We start from the raw sequence: 18609 nt of genomic DNA, 5'->3' as shown, positions 1-18609 counted from the left end.
TTGAGTGAGAGCTCTTGAGTGGCGGGGTGTTTACAAATGCTCCCGGTGCAAGGTGTGCATACAGCATACGGTCACCTTCTGTGGGCATCAGCCCCGGCCACCGTAACAGCCCTGTCCTCAGGCACCACCCACAGTGCCAGCTCAGAGCTCTGTGGGCAGCCTTGCCAGGCCTCCTTACCCTGAGACCCGTGTTCCCCAGGGCTGGGTGGCTCAGGAAAGAGAAGCAAGGGAGCACTCCCTTGAGCCTTTATATGTCCATATATCCCCATCCATTCATCCATCCATCCATCCATCCATCCGTCCATCCATCCATATGATCTGTCCATCCATCCATCCATCTGTCCATCCATCTGATCTGCCCATCATCCATCCATCCATCTGTCCACCAATCGATCCATCCATCCATCCATCCGATCTGTCCACCCATCTACTCCATCCCTTTGTACATCCATTTATCCATCCATATGTTCTATTTGTCTGTCCGTCCATCCATCCATTCACCCATATTCATCCATCTATATCCATCCATCTACCATCTATCCATCCTTCCATCGACCCAACCTCCAGCCTTCCCCTCACTCATCTGTTTGACCAGTGTTTACCAGGCACCTACTTTGTGCCAGGTCCTGATACAGAGCGGGACATGACCTGCCCTCTGGGAGCCTGCCCGCATGGAACTCCAGGCTCGCTGGGGAGGCAGTTGGGGAGATGGGCAGCTGCCATCTCATGTGGGCAGTACCAGGACGGTGGGCAGCCAGGGCTTGGGGAGACTTCCTGAGAGAGGGAGCACCGGGCTGGCCTTGACAGGCACCCCCTAAAGCCTCATTCTGCCACCTAGGCTGAGCCAGCCTGGCCACTCTGACCACACCAGGCCCCAGGGTCAGGAAAGAGGGCCAGGGCACCGGTGCCCATGGGTGCTTCATGCCTGCAGAGAGAGCCTACCTCCAGCCTCTGCGAGATGGGCAGGCCAGATGCCAGCCATATCCCTAATACAGAGTCAAGTAAAAACTCTTAAGACCCACAGAGAGAAGGGAACGGGCCCAAGACCACACAGAGCAGGCTGGGGAAGGGGGTTTCTGAGCTGAGCAGGCGGGGCGGGGCTGGGGGCTCTCTACACAGCTGCTGGCTGTCTATTCTTCTCGTGGGGCACTGCCCACCCCAGCTGCAGGGCTGGGGACCAGCTGCTGCCATCTGCTGTGCCCCTCCCTCCTACCACAGAGCTTCTGAGCCAACCCTTCTCTATCACCCCCTCCTGCCTTAGTGCCTCTTGGCCCCAAAGCTTCGGGGCTGCAGGTCTCAGCGCCCCTAAGGAAGCCCGCAGGCACCCTGACATGTAGGAGGCTTCCGGCTGCCGGTCCTCGAGGCTCCCACAGCAGCCCTGAGGGCAGGGATTCCCAGCTGGTCCTGCAGGGCGTGTGAGGCCCCGCCACCCAGCTCCAGCTTCCTGCCACCGCCTGGCCATGGAGTCGGGGACAGTGCCTTCCCTCCCCTGGTTCTGCTGTGGGGTTGGAGAACGCTGTTCCCAGGACACGGGGCAGGACTGCCTCGGATGACTTCCTGCGAGTTAATAGGTGACCCATTATGTCTCCTGGATCTTCCCAGGAAAGAGACCGACCAGGGGAGGACAGCTCAGGGCCCCCGGGAGCCCGCGGAGAAGGAGCTTTAGAATGCCATGGGACTGACTGAGCCCCGGCTGGAAAAAGTGGGCCCGAGCTATGAGGGGGGTCACCATACCAGCTCTGAGCCCGACAGGAAGACAGTGCAGGGGCCCAGGGGCCTTGCTGGTCATGTGGATTCCCTTCCCTCGGCCGCCTCTGCACCCAACCTCCGCCTCAAGCCATTCAGCCACCTGGCTTCCCGGAGCCCCACGCTGGGGCTGGTGGAGGGGCCATGCTGAGCGGAGGTCAGCTGCCCAAGAGGCGCCTAGACCCACATCCCTGCTTGCTTGTCTGACCTATTGCCCACGGGCACCTTATGAAGTGGACGTGATGTCATCTTTGTGTTATGGCTGGGGAAACTGAGGCTGAGAGGAGGACTATTCCCGGTCCAAGGTCTTAAAGCTGAGATGTCCATCTGGGATCAGAAGGCAAACAGTCTGGCTCCAGAGGGCCCTGGTACAGCCGCACCACCAGGCCCCCATCCTAAGGATCCTGAGGCCCCCAGGGGCTGGCTTCCTGACAACCTGAGTGACCCTCCACTCCCCGGCTCCCTATTTCCTACCCTGAGCCCAGCGGCACTCCCGTCCTTCCTCCCGCTATTTGGCCCCGTGGTTCCCTGGAGGGAGACTTCAGGCTTCAGATGAGGGCAGGGAAGGGGAGCGCCTCAGGCTGGAGCTGAACCAGGGGCGGGGGGCGGGGGCAGCTCGGCCGGCCACCCCCCTACAGTTTTCAGACCTCAAGGAGTCACCACCAAATTCCATTCTCCTGACAGCAAAGAAACTGAATCACTCTTGCCAAAGCCCACGGCCCCACAAGAATGCTATAAAGGCTTTGTCCTGCTGTTCCCAGAGAGGCAGCCACACCCAGAACCCCCCACTCCTACCAAGCCTGGCCTCAGAGAGGCGCAGGGGAACCCCTGCTAGGCTCTGTGCCACATCCCTGCCGGGCTGGGCAGTTCCTGCCCTCCCCCCACACTGGGCACAACAAAGCAGTCCTTCCCTCACCTCACCTGTGCAATGGGCATGTCACAGGGCAGTGTAGCACGAATGGGAAGCATGAGTCACAGAAAGTAGCGGTGCTCTGGGGGGCAGGGAATCCCACCCCTGGGCAGAGGGCCACAGAGGGGCGGGATCCCGGGGCCTCCTCAGGTGAGGGATGAGGCAGTGTGGCTGGGCGCTGCTGCCCCTCCTGCCTCCGGCAGGGCGCTCAGACCTAGTGGGTACCACGCTCTCTAAGGATGCTGCTGACCTCGATTCCAGGAACCAGGCACAGCTCAGGCAAAGGTCTGGGAGCTCATCGGTGCTTAGGCTGGAGGAGAATGAGGAGAGATGGCAGGAAACAGCAAGAAACAGGGCTGGGACCAGGCCACAAGGTGCAGGACCACCAGGCCAGTACTGGAACTGAGGCAAAGGGCAGCCATGGAGGACTTGGATTTGTGTACGGGGGGAAAGCAGGGTTGGAGCCCAGCGGTTCTGAGTGGAAGATACATGGAGTGGGTGGATTGGGGACAAGGAGATGGGGGTTGGGGGCTGGCCAAAAGGTCCCGGGGAGGGGAGAGACTGGTAGAGAAGGCTCTGCCTCAAAACAGCCCGGCTTTGGAACAGACGAGAGGGAGCTGCTTGGCGGGGCGGGGGACGTGACAGCACAGAGACGCTTCAGAGCGGAGGCTGGGGCGGGCCTGGGGCTCAGCGGACTGTCTGGGGGTGACCCCCCCAGACATTGGGTCCTTTGCCTCTCCTGCTCTCTCCCACCTCTCTGGCTTCTTGGAGGTTCCAAGGCTGTGCTCTGGATGACAGGGGAGGGGTTTATGGCAGGAGGTGACACCACGGGAGACTTGTCACTTGGGCACAGCCAGCACCATCTGCTCAGGCATCTGCCCGACTGAGGTGGTGCCCGCTAATTACCTGGGGGGGGGGGAGTGGCAGGAAGAGGCCTGGGAACCTCCATCCCCCACCCCACCCAGGGCAGAGGGGCTGGGGCCCTAAGAACAAATGGGTCACATCCCCTTGTGCAGGAGTCTGGTAGTGGGGGGCCGTATTTTCAATAAATCTTTGCAGAGCCTCGACTATGCTCCAGGCCTGTTCTGTTGCAGTTGACATTCGAGTGAAGGGATGGGACCACGAAGGGATATGGAAACAACTAAAAATGCCACCGCCGACAGAGGGACAAGCGCTAGTGAGAAAACGGGCCAGTAGGCAGAGCAAGCGCTAAGGGGGAACCCGTGTAACCTTGGTGGTCACGGAGCCGAGGAGGGAGGGAAAGGAGGTGCAGCCAAGTGGAGAGCCTCCCCCATCTGCGCTTCCGGATGGGGGCGCGGGCAGGGGACTTAGATCTCCCTCCCACGCTGGGGGGTCCTGGGCCACTTCCGCGCCCCTCACTCCTCACCCTCCACCCGACTGCAGGCGCACATTCCTGCCGCCCCTGCTCGTGCGGCAGGGCGGGCCGGCCCGTGGGAAGGCCGGGGTTGGGGCCGCCGTGTGCCGGGGAGGTGGGGCGGGGCACTCTGGGCCACATCTGGCCCAAGCGCGGAGGGACCAAATGGGACAGAAGGCTGCCTTTCATCCGGCGCGGGGAGGGGCGACCTTCATTTCTTCTCGCCACGGGGCGCCTGGAGGATTCCCGACGTTGGACCAAGACTCGAGGAAATGCGCTCTGGGGCTGGGGGTGGAATTCGGTACAGGTGCCTTCTCGTTTTATGCTCGCGTCCTTCCCAACCTATGCTCAGGTGGTCAAGCTTCTCCACGGTATTAACAACAGGTTCCATGGACCTAGCCCCTCAGATCCACCCAGGCGACGTCCCAGTTACGGGCCCGCACAGTCCCATGGGGAGGAAGCCAGGCTTGGGGAGGGGAAGTGCTAAGCGAGGAAATAAGGACGTCCCTTACGGGACGATTGAGCCTGAGGCCCCCGTCCCAGAGCCCTGGTCACCACGCCAGGGGCACACCCCTCTGCGTGCCGGACGCCTGGGTGCAGCCCCCGCCCACGCTGGTTTTCCCCTTTACGGCCACCGGGAGCAGCTGGGCTCAAAGCCCCACTTCCTCCGGCTGCCCACGGGGGACAACCCCGGCGGGGCTGGGGTGTGCACGAGAGCATAGAGGGCGGGGTCTGTCGCGCACTGCGGTCGGTTCCCAGACCCCTGCCGCGGCCCCACGTGGGCGCTGCGGGGTCTGAGGGGCAACCCCAGCGAGGCCCCGCCCCGGGAGCCAGTGAGCGCGTGGCGAGGGCGGGGCCTCAAGGCGGAGGACCCCGCCCTCGGGGGCGGAGCCAGGGCCGAGGGGTTTAAGAGCGCAGGGCGCCGGCGGTACGTCGCTGGACTTGCTGCTGGACTTAGGACTCCCGGCGCGGGTGTGTGGGGCACGCGCACCGGGCAGGGCGCACCGGGCAGCGCGCACCCCACCATGCTCAAGCGCTGCGGCCGACGCCTGCTGCTGGCGCTGGCGGGCGCGCTGCTCGCCTGCTTACTGGTGCTCACCGCCGACCAGCCGCCGCCCCCGGTGCCCGCCGAGCGCGGGCGGCGCGCGCTGCGCAGCCTGGCGGGCCCCGTGGGGGTGGCCCCAGTGCCAGTGCTGGAGGCAGCAACGACGCCCGGAGCGCTTGCCCGCGAGGTGCACAGTCTGTCTGAGTACTTCAGCCTGCTGACCCGCGCGCGTAAAGACGCGGTCCCACCGCCCCGGGGCGCCACCCGTTCCGCCGACGGCCACCCGCGGCCCCAGGCGGAGCCGCTCGTGCCCCACGACGTCTTCATCGCGGTGAAGACCACCAAAAAATTTCACCGCGCGCGCCTCGATCTGCTGCTGGAGACCTGGATCTCGCGTCACAAGGAGATGGTGAGACCCCACGGCCTGGACAGGCGGAGGGCGGGTTGAGGGAACCCCCCAGTCCTACCCAGCTGGCGGCAGTATCTGGTGGGCGCGAGGCTGCAGCTCTGTCCTGCCACTATGCGGGTTAGCGACGCCAGTCCATCTCCTCCCAGCTCAGCTTGCGTGGCAGAGCCACTCTCCCAGACAGTTGTGGAAGTGTGGGATGGGACCCGTCGCCAGCCAGCTTCCAGAGCCGTGGGTGGCATACACTGGCCTTACACCAGCCGCCAGTGCTTGGGGTTGGTGCCCTGTGATGCTTTTCGCCCCACCCCCAAACATTGGACTGAATTAATAGAGTGTTATTGTCCCCAAACATCAACAGGGCAGATTTTTCCAAGGGCATCCACCCTAGCCTCAAACGCCTCCCTGGAGGGGAAGACTCTTTAATCCTTAGAAGTGGAGTGGGAGGTTGGGACCCCTGAGTGCAGGGCCGGTCCTCTCCCCCACCTGAGTCTTTGCTGTGGGGTGGGGGGGCAGGTTATCCCTGAAGATCATCTAAGCTGCGGTGGGTGCTGGTGAGCCCTGAGGATTACATCTCAAAAGAAAGAGAGCCCTAGGTTTTCTGGGGAGGGGGTGTGTGTGCGGAGACCCTCACCCCACGCTGCCGGAGTCTGGACCCTGGAAACTGCTTAATACACTTTAGTTGAATGTCGGCTTCCTATACACGCTTGGTAGACACACCCCACTTTGAAAATCTCCCTGGAGGCTGCAGGAGACGGTTGGGTGGGGGCTGGACCGAGGCAGAGTGAAGGCCCTGCAGAGGAAGGGGGGGTGGCTGGGAGATTCAAGGGACTAACTGGGCATTTGGGTGAAGGTGAGGACCCTCGACTGGGGTAGGGACTCAGAGAAGAAGACCCCACACCTCTTTATAAAAAGGTTGTATTTTATTGATGTTTAGGGAGAGAAGAAAGAGAGAAAGAGTGGGTGCTGGAGGGCGGGAAGCATCAATTGGTAGTAATTGCTTCTCTTCTGTGCCATCATCACTGGGCAAGCTTAGAGGTTTCAACCTGGTGACTTCAGCATTCCAGGTCAATGCTTTATCCACTGCGCCCCCACAGGTCAGGCCAGACCCCACACCTCTTCGTACCTGCTTCAACTCTCCAGGCCCGCTTGAGGCCTCCTGGCCTTGATGAGTCCAGTTTTGGGGCAGGGCCCTGGTGAGGTCATAACAAGGGCTCGGGGGCAGGGCCCTGTCTGGTCCCAGCACGGGGAGAGGGGGCCCTGGGAACCGCATGGCAGCCTCCTGGGAACGCAGCGTGCCTTTCCCAGGGGCTCAGCGGGCTGGCGGGCGGGGTCCGCGGGGCGAGGGTTTTGTTTGGCGGCCGGGGCCGTTAGGATTCCCAGCGCGGGGCGGCTCTCACGCCGGCCTCTTGGGCAAGGTAACAAAGCCCCTTTCTCCAGCCGAGAAAGGCCTCCGGCCTCTTGTGTGCAACTATGCGCTCCATGGGAACCGCCGCCAGCGCTGGCCACTCAGGTTGCCTGGCGATGAGGGGCTCGTGCCCGCCCCCCCACGTCCCTGACTGACAGTCCTGGTGGGGCTCCATTCCTGAGCCAGGCCCCTCCCCCACAGGGTGCCTCCCTGCTGTGTGACCTTTGGCAGTATTCAGCCCCCTCTGGGCTGCCACCAGCCCCGAGCACCTCTTGTCTTGGACTTGGGGGGGGGGGGGGCTTTCTCCAGCAGAAGGGATGTGGTGGTGGTGGTGGTGGGGGTCTCAGGTACCAGCCACAGTTGAGCTGGGTGATCTTGGGAAAGACCGAGCACCTCTTTGAGCCTCTGTCTCCTCATCTCTGAAATGGGAAAAGCGTGGCTCTTCTGATACATGGCTCTTCAGATACATTGTTAAAGAGGAAGTGGGATAGGGGATGAGCACAGCCCAGCTGGAGGGGAGTCAGTCAGAGTTGCAGTGGGGGCCATCATTCCCACCCAGATGAAGGGCCATTCAGGTTTCCATCCTGACAGCTGACCCCACCCAGGAAAGGCCAGATCTACCCCAGCATCAATTCACATGTCAGAGCAAACAAGAGCCCCCAGAGCCCGGCGTCTGCCCAGGGCGGGTGATTCAGACCCAGTCTGCTGCAGGGAGAATCAAGGAAGTCAGGGCTGTGGTGGGGGAAACCCACAAAGGCTTGTGTGAGCCTGAGAGTGGGCATCTAACCCATGGAGGGGGGCAGGGGAGACTTCCTGGAGGAGGTGCCATTTGAGCTAGACTGAGTAGAAAATGCCCGGAAAGGGTTTGTCCCAGCATCATGAGCCACAGACAAGGGGGGGGGGGGGGGTGTTTGAGAAACTTCCAGCAATTGCAGTGACGGACGGTGGGGGTCCAGTTAGAAGGGGGCACACTTGTGCCAGGCCTTGAAGTCCAGGATGAGGAGCTGGGCCTCTGGCCCGCACGTCCCTCCCCCACCCCTCCCAGGAGTGGGCCAGGCGGCAGCGGTGGCAGCAGCCACAATGGTCGGGGGGAGAGCTTGGCATCCTGTGTTTCTTTGAATTGCAGCTCCAGGAACAATGCCGCTTCCTGTGGGTGTCCCCCTGCCCCCCAGCCCTCCCCACCCGCCCTCGCCAGCCCTTCGCCAGCCCTGCCGGTGGCCGCCCTGCGCTTCCTCCTCCCGCGCCTGTTGTCAGGGAAGCGTGGAAGGGGGCCAGGGGTGTCTGGGTCCTGGGAAGTCAAGGCAGACTGGATTAGCACCACCTCTGCCCCCCAGGGTATGACCACAGGCTGGAGGCTGTCCCTCCCTGGCCTCAGTTTCCCCGTCCGTACACTTAGGTAGGCACGGTGCCCACCTCCAAAGGCGCTTTGCTGCGGGCACACGTGAGCCCTGGTTGTGCCCGTTGTACCCAGTGAGCGGGAAACCACCTCCCAGCGGTGGGTGAGGCTGGCAGCCCCTCCCCTCTGCTGGCTGCTCTGATGTGGGGAGACAGGAGGCCCCGTACTCTCCCCACCCCCACCCCGCAGCCCCACCCTCCTAAGTAAGTACTCGTCTCTTAGGCAGCTTAGGCAGCGGCCTGGCTCTCCTGAACAAAGGTGACTTTAATCTCCATAGCCTTGGGCCGGGTTTTTAGGACACCACGGAGCGAGCGAGCGGGCGCGGGAGAAACAGGCCTCCCTTGATCTCATTAAGAAAGCATTTTCCTTTTAACCCAGCGGCAGCGGAGTGTCTGCCCGGGCCGCCTCAGCCTCCCACGGCATTCCTGGGCTGAGAAGCTGGGGAGCGGGCGGGGGGCTGGGTGCGAGTCTGTGCGTGCGGGCCGCCCTGGGGTGTCTGCCGGGCTCCGCGAGGAGGGGTGCGAGTGCGGAGGGGCCGCGGAGGGAGCCCGCCACCCCCTCAGCGCTATGCCTGTGATCCGGGGCTTTGTGGCCCGATAGCCCGTGTGCGTGCCCCGGTCTGGGGTGAGGGTGAGCACTCCAGGTGGGTCCCAGTTCCCTGGGTGTGTGCCCTGTGGGCCAGGCCTGCACATGCTAGATCCTTCCTGGGACCCGTTTGTGCAGAGAAGGAAACCAAGGCCTGGCGGATATGGAGGTGGTGGTGGTGGGGGTCTCCTGCTGCCGGTGCTCAGATCACCTCCTTTCCCCCCCACCCCGACTCCCCAACCCCAGGCCCCAGGCATTGCACTCAGCCAGGCCTGGGTGCGCCCGGCGGCACGCGCTGGGCGGGCCAGGCAGAGGAAGGAACATTCCTCCCTTGTGCCGACCGGCCCAGGCGGGCGCCGCGCCGGGCAGGCAGCCCCCGGCCCCGCCCTGTTGCCCCCCACCCGTTCCGAGGCGCGATCCTGGCAGGGGTTGGCCCTGCGCTGGCACAGGTGAAGTCTTGATGTGGCGTGGGCCGGGCCTGCCTTCCAGCCAGTTTCCTCGTCCCCGCCGCGGGAGCGGGGATGCTGGGCGGCCCGGGCGCCGGCGGCGCGCACTGATCCGTGGGCCGGGGCACGTGCGACTTCCTGCCTCCGGCCCGCGTCTCCAGAGAACAGCGGCGGCTGCTTTGGCTCAAAGAAGGTGACCTACCTGCCTGCCGGTGACACAACCAGGGATGTGGGAGGCCCCCCCACCCCCAGCTTGAATGAAGGCCCAGCCTCGAGGACTGCTGCTGTGCTGTGGCCGCACCCCTGCCCGCCGGACCTCGCGCCCAGCCCGGCCCAGTTAACCAGGCCAGCTGTATGGTAATGGGCAGTGTGGCCACTCTTCGCTTAACGCGGCCGAGTTAAGGCCAGCCCGGCGCCCCTCGCCCGCGGCCCGGGACACAAAGCGCGTGGACAATGCCTGGTGATTCATCCTCCCCTCCGGGCCCTTTGTCCGCCGGGACTTGGCAGCCGCCCAGCGGAGCCCTTTGTCCTCGACTGATTGAGACTTGGCTTCCCAAAGCCTACCTCCTCCGCCTGTCCCCTCCTCGGCCTGCCCCCTCCCACAGGCCGGGCGCTGTGTCAATAAGGGTGTGTGCCGGGGCCAGGTGCGCTGGGTGGGCGGAGCCGGTTACCTGGTGGGTGGGCGAGGCGCTCCACCTGGCTCGTGCCAGCGCAGCTGCTGGGTGACCTTGCGTCCAGCTGTCGACATGGGGGGGTGGGAGGGTGGGGTCTGCAGAAGCCCCACCCCCGCTTCCACTCTGCACATGGGGAAACTGAGGCCCAGAGTAAAGGGGGTGGTGGTGGAGTGGGCGTGACTGAACTGTAGCTGCTGAAACCCCAGAATGCCCAGCCCCGAACCCCCTGAACCCCCTGCCGTGGCTCAGGGTAGGGGCCGCAGACTGCCTGTTCAAGGCCATGTTTCTCCTTCCAGACGTTCGTTTTCACCGACGGGGAAGATGAGGCCTTGGCCAAGCGCATGGGTGAGCTCTAGACTTGGGGAGGTGAGGGGGGGGCTCCACTCCCAGGAGAAAATGGTCCCGGCCCCCCCCCAACCCTCCTTTCCTCCAGAGAGGTCGCAGAGGTCACGGGCAGTTTACTCAACTGGTTTGCTCAGTGCTCCGCCCCACCACTCTGGGCCCCCCAATTCTCATGCAAATGAGGCCCTTTCAGCTCCCGGGCCGCTTTGAGCTGATGTGGCCCCTCTGAACAACAGGTGGCCAGTGCTGGGAAAAAGCCCGGCTGAATGGGCAGGGGCAGGCGGGGCAGGGCTGCATGACGTGCTGGGGTGGGGTGGGGGGCGGGGGCAGCTAGCGAGCACCAAGCCTGTGTCCTGCACAGAAGAGGGGGTCCCGTGGGGAGCCCCAGGCGGCCAGCGGAGGGCACAGATGACGTCAACTCGAGGCATCCTGGGGCAGACAGCCACCGGCTTTCTCCACCGGGCCCTGTTCTCACGGGCCTGCTGTGTGACGGACTCCGGGCCCCAGGCTGGCTGTCCCCTCTGAGCCGGCCCCTCCCTGTGTGCACAGGCAACGTGGTCAATACGAACTGCTCGGCAGCCCACAGCCGCCAGGCCCTGTCCTGCAAGATGGCGGTGGAGTACGACCACTTCATCGCGTCGGGGAGGAAGTGAGTGTGGGCCTCTTGCTGGGGCCCGAGAAACGCCCCCACGCCCACCCACCTCCCGGCTCCTGCCGCAGCAGGTCCGCCCCTCATGCCGCTGGACCCCAGTGAGACACCCCCGCCTTGACCGCCCTGCCTCTTCCTCAGGTGGTTCTGCCATGTGGACGATGATAACTACGTCAACGTACGGGCCCTGCTGCGTCTGCTGGGCAGCTACCCGCACACCCAGGACGTGTACATCGGCAAGCCCAGCCTGGACAGGCCCATCCAGGCCACGGAGAGGGTCAGCGAGAGTAAGATGGTGAGCGAGGAGGAGGCGGAGGAGGAGGGCTCTCTGTGGGCTGGGTTGGAGGGCGGGGGTGGGTGGGTGGGTGTCTTCTCACCACGTGTCCCTGCCCCACAGCGTCCTGTCCACTTCTGGTTTGCCACCGGTGGAGCTGGCTTCTGCATCAGCCGCGGGCTGGCCCTGAAGATGAGCCCCTGGGCCAGGTGAGTGCCCTGGGGGACAGGCGAGCTGTCTGCACCAGCAGGGCTGCCCCGGGGGCCTGAGGCCTGGCTTGGTGCATCTTCCCAGCAGCCTGCGTGTTGTCCCGACCTCACCTCACGTGTGCACAGGCAGGCTGGGTCACGGTCACCACCACTTCCCACCTCCTGCCAGCAGGCACCGGGGTGTGTGCACCCAGGGCCGGGAGCCCTTGGGCAGGACCCCTGGCTGCACACCAGCCGCTCCTGACTCACAGATAGTCGCGAGGCTGGCACAGAGGAGGGTGTGCGGTGTTGGGGCTTAGGGAAGGAGGAGGGGGAGATCCGGCGGGCTGGAGAGCCCCCTATAGGGACACACATGTGGTGTGCCCTCTGCCCTCCACCTGCTATCCCAGCCCGGCATCTTCACTCTGCGCGCCCTCTGCCCGCCGACGGGGTCCTGCCTGGCTCCCAGTGGGCTCCCGCCTCTGCTCACGTTGCAGCCCTTCGCTCCCACAGCGGGGGCCACTTCATGAGCACGGCCGAGCGGATCCGGCTGCCGGACGACTGCACGGTGGGCTACATCGTGGAGGCCCTGCTGGGCGTGCCGCTCATCCGCAGCGGGCTATTCCACTCACACCTGGAGAACCTGCAGCAGGTGCCCGCCTCCGAGCTCCACGAGCAGGTGCGCCCACCCGGGAAGGGACGGGCGGAGGAGGGAGTGAGAGGGCCAGAGGTCGCAAGAAGAGCCCCGCTATTGGCTGCCGCCCAGACACCCAAACTCCCCCGCCGGTGTGAGTGGACCACTCACACCTCTTGTCCAGCCCGACTTCTGTCCCCGGCCGACCCAGCAGCTGTGCCTTTCGGGCCCTTCCTGCATCAGGGGGCATTCTCCCCACCCCCCGCCCCCGCCCCCGCCCCGTGCTTTGAGATTCTGTTCCTGGGGTGTGCAGAGCAGGTGGGGTGTGGTGCCACGTGGCTCACCGGCCTTGCTCCTTGGCCCGAGGGGGTGGAAGGCAAGGCTGCTCCCTCATGTGGAGCCACACGGCCAGCCTCTGGCCAGGCTGGGGCACCGGGGTCCTGCGCCCTGCCTGGCATCACTCTGCTCCTCTCCACACAGGTGACCCTGAGTTACGGCATGTTTGAAAACAAGAGGAATGCGGTCCACATCAAAGGGCCCTTCTCGATGGAGGCTGACCCATCCAGGTGAGAAACCTGAAGCCCAGGGTGGGGTGGGGCAGGGTTCACCTAGAGCCCCCCACCCCGGGGGGTCTGGTGGAACTGGAGCGGGGTGGCGCTTAGCAACCTGGCTATAAAAAGTGCCTGAGGACCGTTGCTCAGGGCAGAGGAGGCCCCCAAGTGCTGCGGGGCCCCCACCCCCCACGGACCAACCTCCCCACTCTGTCCCCACAGGTTCCGTTCCATCCACTGCCACCTGTACCCAGACACACCCTGGTGTCCCCACACCGCCATCTTCTAATAGCCTCGGCTGAGACCCTGTCCCCGGGCGCCCCTGGTATCCAAAGGGCCCGGGACGCCCTGTTGTGTGCTGCCCTGGCCTCGTCGTTCGAGGCTCCCCAGGGCTGTTCCTCCGTGTGTGTGTGTGTGTGTGTGTGTGTGTGCGCGCGCCATGTGCCCATGTGCATAGCAGACTGCTGGGCAGCTCTGCTGTGGAGTGGGCACAAGTGCCACTGTCTGCCTTCTGTGCTCCGTGGGTTGGTGAGCTCCGGTGTGCCCAGACCCCGCAATGGTGTGTCTGTCAGAGGTCACTCTGAGGGCAATTTTATGTTCCTCTTGTGGGGTGTTTGGCAGCGTGAGGGTCGGAGCTGCCCTTCCCAGGTGTGCAGGTACCTGTCTTTCCCTGATGACGTAGACTCGGTGCCGGGACACCTGCCTCTGTGCGCCCAGGACAGCCCTCACTGCACTGCGGGCGACAGCGTGGAGGCTGCACAGAAGCTGGGTTTTGGGGGGCAGTGGCCTGGTCCTCTCCTCTTACTGATCTCTGGCCTGGGCACTGGCCCCTGAAGCCCCCAGGGGCTGTGTGGCTGGGTGGACACCGGCTCCCCCAGCCCTCCGGGTGCAGGGGGTCTTCCCTTTGTCTCCCTGAGACCGGGAGTCAGAGCTGAGTATTTTATCTCCTCTCCTGAGTGGAGAGAAAGTCGCCCATAGTGGGCGTATCTGTACAGAATTGTGACAGTATTTTTTTTACTGTGCTTGTTTTTTCAAAAGGGGAAGGGTTCGAAAGTAGGGTGTGTTTTTTGGTCTTTGCTTTCAGGGAGCGGGGGTGGGGTGGGGTAGGGGCGAGGGTGTTATTTTATCTTTTCTGTGGATCAGAAAACGCAGAAGCCACACTTGGGACCTTGGTGGTTGACGCTGGAAATGTCTAACGCTCCGTGTATTTATGTGTCCCCGCTCTGGACGCTCCCCATCGGACCTGTCTCCCGCCGTCCCGCTCGGGCACCTGCCCCGGGCCTGTGTTCTGTCTTCTGTTGTTCTCTCTGCAAACACGTAGAGCTAGGAAAAACGGTCAATAAGGGAAGAGCTCTCAGGGAATCTACATGTGGTTGCTATGGTGGCACCTTTTGCCGTGAATAAAGGTGCTCTTTGAGGCAATGCTCTTTGGGGGTCCTGGTCTGTGTGAGGGGGCTGGGGGCTCAGCCCTTTGCACTCATGGTGGGGAGGTGAGCAGAGAAGGGACTGGCTGTGGCCTGGACCAGTTCCAGATACTGCGTGAGGCCGTATCCTTGCCCCCATTTTCAAGACCTGGAAACAGGCTCAAAGCAGGTCAGGCCCAAGGTCAGGCCACTGCAGTGGTGAAGAGCTCAAACTTGGGAGGCCAAGCAAGAAGACCCCAGCCCCTGGCCACCCCTGTGAGAGGGCTGTGTCCCCTCCCCACCCTGAACAGGCCCCAGGAAAGCCCTCGGAGGCCGGGAGTTCAGGCCGCCCTGTTTTCTTCAGAAGGCAGCTTGAGGGTGGCCGAGCGGGGAGGGGCTGCCTGCCCCATGTCAGCGGGAATTCCCTGCCCCTGCCTCCCCGAAGCAGCCTGGGCACCCTTCCCTTCCTCTTTCCCCCTGACTTCCCTGGGGGCTCTGCCCTGCTCCGGACCTCCAGCCGTCCCCAGCAGGCCTGGGGCTCCATGCTCCCCCCTCCGCGCCTCTCCACCCTACCCCCAGCTTAGCCCGATCTACGCAATGTATCATTTGAAGAGCGCCTCCCTCCTCCACCTGGATCTACTCTGGGGGCATAAGGCCGGGCCCACCCCCGCCAGTTACGTGCTCACATCCTCTGCTTCTCCAGGCTGGGCTGGAGCCCTTCCAGCCCTGGCCGGTGGCTGCCCTGTCCTGTGGGCGCTTGACCAGGACCTGACCCCACCTTGTCACAGAGGAGCCTGAGTCAGCAGAATGTGCCATTGAGTGACCGGGGGCAGTGGGAGGGAAGGAGTGCCCCTCACCGCTGTCACACAGACACCACGGTGCCACAGCAGGGGTGGCAGGGGCCACCTCCCTTCAGATGGTGCGAGGAAGTGACAGAGCAGCCCCCACTGCTGCGGGCGGGCAGAGGCCGCCATGATCCTTCCTGCCTGGGTGAGTCAGGCGCCCTGGGCCAAGTCATGGGCAGGGCCCCCACTGCCGTGCCTGGCAGCTGGCATGCTGGCATCCGCCTCTCTGCAGCGTCTGGCGGGGCCCCGAGGCACAGGTGTGGCAGGTGGAGTCCTCGCCCAGTCAGCTTTGGGGCTGGCCCTGCGGTCTGATCGTGGGGAGGGCGCTGGGCAGGGGCAGCTAGCAGAGCAGAGGCACCCGCCCGCCCGGTGCAGGTGGGGGAGAGGAGGTCCCGCCCCTCCCAGAGCCCCGACTCCGCTGTCTGAGCAGTGGGGACAGATGTAAATGCAGAGGGACGGCCGGGGTACAGGAGGGAGCTCTGTCTGCAGAAGGGGAAGCCGGCCCAGGAGGGCTCTCGGGAACTGGGGGCCTCCAGCCACACATCAGTCATGGACTAGCAAACGTGGGGACCCCAGCACGCCCCACCCTCCAGGGCCACGGTCGCCCCATGCACACGGGACGGTGGCTGGTCGGACAGGGTCCTGACCGGCCCAGCCCAAGGGGCTCTATTTCCCACAGCCTGGCCCTGCCTGGCCCTTCCCCGAGTGCTGTGCTGGCAGTCTTGGGGTTTCCTTATTGAAGGGAGAGAGAGAGAAACACCAGTGTTCTTCCACTTACTGTGCACCCTGACTGGGGGTGGGACCCACTGTCTTGGTCTATCAGATCTAAGCTCCAACCAGCTGAGCTACCCGGCCAGTGCCGGCCATGGTGGGCTTTCAGAAATAAACCGTGGAACCTCCACGCTAGGGGCTGCTGGTGCTCGCCTCCCTCCGGCTTCCTTCCTGGCTGCCTGGGCGGCGGGGGCCCGCGTGGGGCCCTTCCCAGCTCAGGTTAAACGTGCTCTGCCCTGGGCGGGCCATGGTGGCCAGCTTCCCCAAAGGGGCCTCTGATTGGGAGCAGGCAGCCTCTGCCCAGAAGAAGGCGCTCTGGTTCCCAGTACAGCCCCGGCAAAGGTGCTGGGGTGGCACCCCGTCAGACCAGGACGCCTGCAAGGCTGGGAGATGGGGGGGCAGCTGGGGTGGCCAGGACCCCCCCACCTAGGTGGCCTGGACAGCAGCTGGAAGCAGGGTCTTCCATAGGTGGCAGCTGCTGGTCCTGCCCTCTCTGGGGTCAGAGGGCATGTGGGTAGCCAGGGTGGCCAGCCAAATCCTTCTGTCTGTCCAACTAATTGCCCAGCCCAGCCTTGCCAAATGTTCTTGCAAGTGACCTCCTGCCATGCCCCTTTCTGAGCCCCAGGCCAGACACACAGGAGGCACAGGGCACCTGGCTAGGAGGGACCCAGGCCTCTGGAGGTTGCCCAGGTAACATCACTGCGCCGACTGTGGGGGCTGAGAGCTCCCTACTGCCCCCCAAACCAGGGCTCCAGGTTCCCTGCCCTGTACAACCCACCATGGACCTTGGGCGCCATCTAGTGGCCAGAGGTGGTAGTTTCCCTGCCCGAGCCCGCCTTTCCCAGGAGGGAGGGATCCAAGCCCACGTTAGGGATTTAACCAATATCTGGTTCGTGCAATATGGGCGATGTGTGGAGGCAAGCCTGAGCCAGCTGCTGCAGGGCCACCAGGGCCATTCCTGCCGCTGTCCTGTCCCCTGGCTCAGCCCGCTGACCGCTCACTTTCTGCTCCAATCGTGGTAGTCACAGCTGAGCCCCAGACCAGCAGTGCCTGGGAACCTGCTAGAAGCACAGAGTTTCGGGCCACCCCCAGCCGGTCAGAGGACCGGGGGCGGGGCACATCCCCGACAGTCTTTGTCCGCCAGCCCTGCCCTGCTCTCTCGTCCTGCTAGGACACTAGCCCCTCGAGTGTGTCCCTACCCCGTGGCCACTCCCCAGACCTTGCACACACACCCTGGCAACGGTGCAACCCACTTGCCTGCCCTCCTCTGTGTCCAGCTGCCTCCTTCCGAGTTCCTGACCCCGCTGGACCCCTGACCCCCCACCCTTCAACTTCCTCCCTTGCCTGAAGTTCCAGGTCAGCCTGGGATGAGCTGCCGTTGCCCACTGCTCTCCTGCAAGCCTCACGGGGACCCTTCAAGTTTTAGGAGATGCACACAGGAGGGGGGAGAAGAGGAGGGGGAGAGGAAATGTGCTCCCCAGGAGGGCGTGCCCCCCAGGAGCGAGAGAACAGGCTGGGTCCTTTGTTTTGAGGGGTTTTAAAGGCAAGGAGTTTAGGGGAGGATCGCAATAAAATATGCATCAGCCTTGCCCTGGCCGGTTGGCTCAGCGGTTGAGTGTCAGCCCAGTGTGTGGAAGTCCCCGGTTCAATTCCCGGCCAGGGCACACAGGAGAAGCGCCCATCTGCTTCTCCACCCCTCCCCCTCTCCTTCCTCTCTGTCTCTCTCTTCCCCTCCCGCAGCCAAGGCTCCACTGGAACAAAGTTGGTCCGGGCGCTGAGGATGGCTCTGTGGCCTCTGCCTCAGGCACTAGAATGGCTCTGGTTGCAACAGAGCAACGCCCCAGATGGGCAGAGCATCGCCCCCTGGTGGGTATGCTGGGTGGATCCCGGTCGGAAAAATACAGAAAAAGGATATGCACCAGCCTTTCCCAGGTGTGCCCTTGCAGGGTCGAGGTCTCTACTGATTGGTCAGCCCTGGTGGTGATGGTGGGGCGCCGGGTGTCCACCTGGTTCTACAGCTTGTCTGGACCTGGAGCTGAGCTACAGCTGAAACCCATACGTGATCTCTCGGGAAGTGACCTTTAAGTATTTGGCTGTAAACTGCTCACCTGTTTGTCCAGCTGTCCGTCTCAGTTTCTCCATTCTGCCTGCCAAAGAAGTCTCACTTCTTCTGCCTCTGTGGTTCCTATTGCTCTGGGGCCCCTTTTCATCCACAATGTCCACGTCCTAACTCCCCCCGCCCCGAACCTGTGCCTATGCTGCTTTGTATGGCAAAGGGACTCCCGTGAAAAAACAAAGGGTTCCAGGTAGAGACATGAGCCTGGATTCTCCAGTGCAATCACAGAGGTCCTCCTGAGGGAGGCGGAGTGCCAGGGTTTGAGTGAGAGCTGAGGGGCCTCACTGATGGCCTTGAAGATGGAGAAAAGGGGTCTCAAGCCGAGGACTGGGACCTCCTCTAGAAGCAAGATGCCCTCCCTGATATACAGACAGGGACACTGAGGTCAGAGGGCAAGGCCCGGGTAGCCGCTCGTGACCTCAGCTCTTGCCCCAAGCATGGGGTTCTCTTGTCCGAAGGCCCCCAGTTCACTGTGCTTACTACACAGCACCTCAGAAAGACTGGAGCCCTGGGTACCCCACCCCCTTCAGAGTGTACCCACCCAGACCCCCTTCCACAGGAGCCAGTCACATCGGAGACCCCTGGGCCAGCTGCGGGGACAAGGCTGGGGGAGGGCACCAGAGCCTGGGGTCCTCCCTGGGGCTGCGGCCCCCTTATGCCCTGAGTTCCTGGCATGGTAGACAAAAGCTCTTCTTGTCAAAAGGTGCCTCCCCCAATTCCACGGCATCCTAAGGGCCTTCAGGTGAGCTGGTGGGGAGCCTCCCGCCTCCCCAGGGTCCTGTGGCTCCTGAGAGCCCCGTCTCTGATAAGAACAGGAATGATCCTTCCCCCTCTCCTTGTGCCGACCT

General features: G+C 63.6%; 1 protein-coding gene across 3 annotated transcripts; it reads left to right on the top strand.

Moving 5' to 3' along the window:
* Positions 1-4947: 4947 nt before the first annotated feature.
* Positions 4948-14050, top strand: LFNG (LFNG O-fucosylpeptide 3-beta-N-acetylglucosaminyltransferase). 3 transcript variants are annotated; one of them, XR_010731097.1, is made up of 8 exons: positions 4948-5485; positions 10285-10333; positions 10880-10979; positions 11121-11274; positions 11377-11462; positions 11939-12120; positions 12556-12641; positions 12849-14050. XR_010731097.1 is itself a non-coding variant. In XM_066273500.1 (8 exons), the coding sequence occupies exons 1-8, from the start codon at positions 5057-5059 to the stop codon at positions 12913-12915; spliced, it is 1137 nt and encodes a 378-aa protein (XP_066129597.1). In that variant the 5' UTR covers positions 4949-5056; the 3' UTR covers positions 12916-14050. The 3 variants fall into 3 exon arrangements, 2 of the variants coding, with proteins under 2 accessions (XP_066129597.1, XP_066129599.1); XM_066273500.1 differs by having other exon boundaries at positions 4949-5485; positions 11955-12120; XM_066273502.1 differs by lacking the exon at positions 4948-5485 and adding an exon at positions 9283-9941 and having other exon boundaries at positions 11955-12120.
* The last annotated feature ends 4559 nt before the right edge of the window (positions 14051-18609 follow it).

Source organism: Saccopteryx bilineata, chromosome 4 (genome assembly GCF_036850765.1).
Source record: "Saccopteryx bilineata isolate mSacBil1 chromosome 4, mSacBil1_pri_phased_curated, whole genome shotgun sequence".
In the NCBI taxonomy this organism is placed as follows: domain Eukaryota; kingdom Metazoa; phylum Chordata; class Mammalia; order Chiroptera; family Emballonuridae; genus Saccopteryx; species Saccopteryx bilineata.
This window is presented reverse-complemented; position numbering and strand designations above follow the sequence as displayed.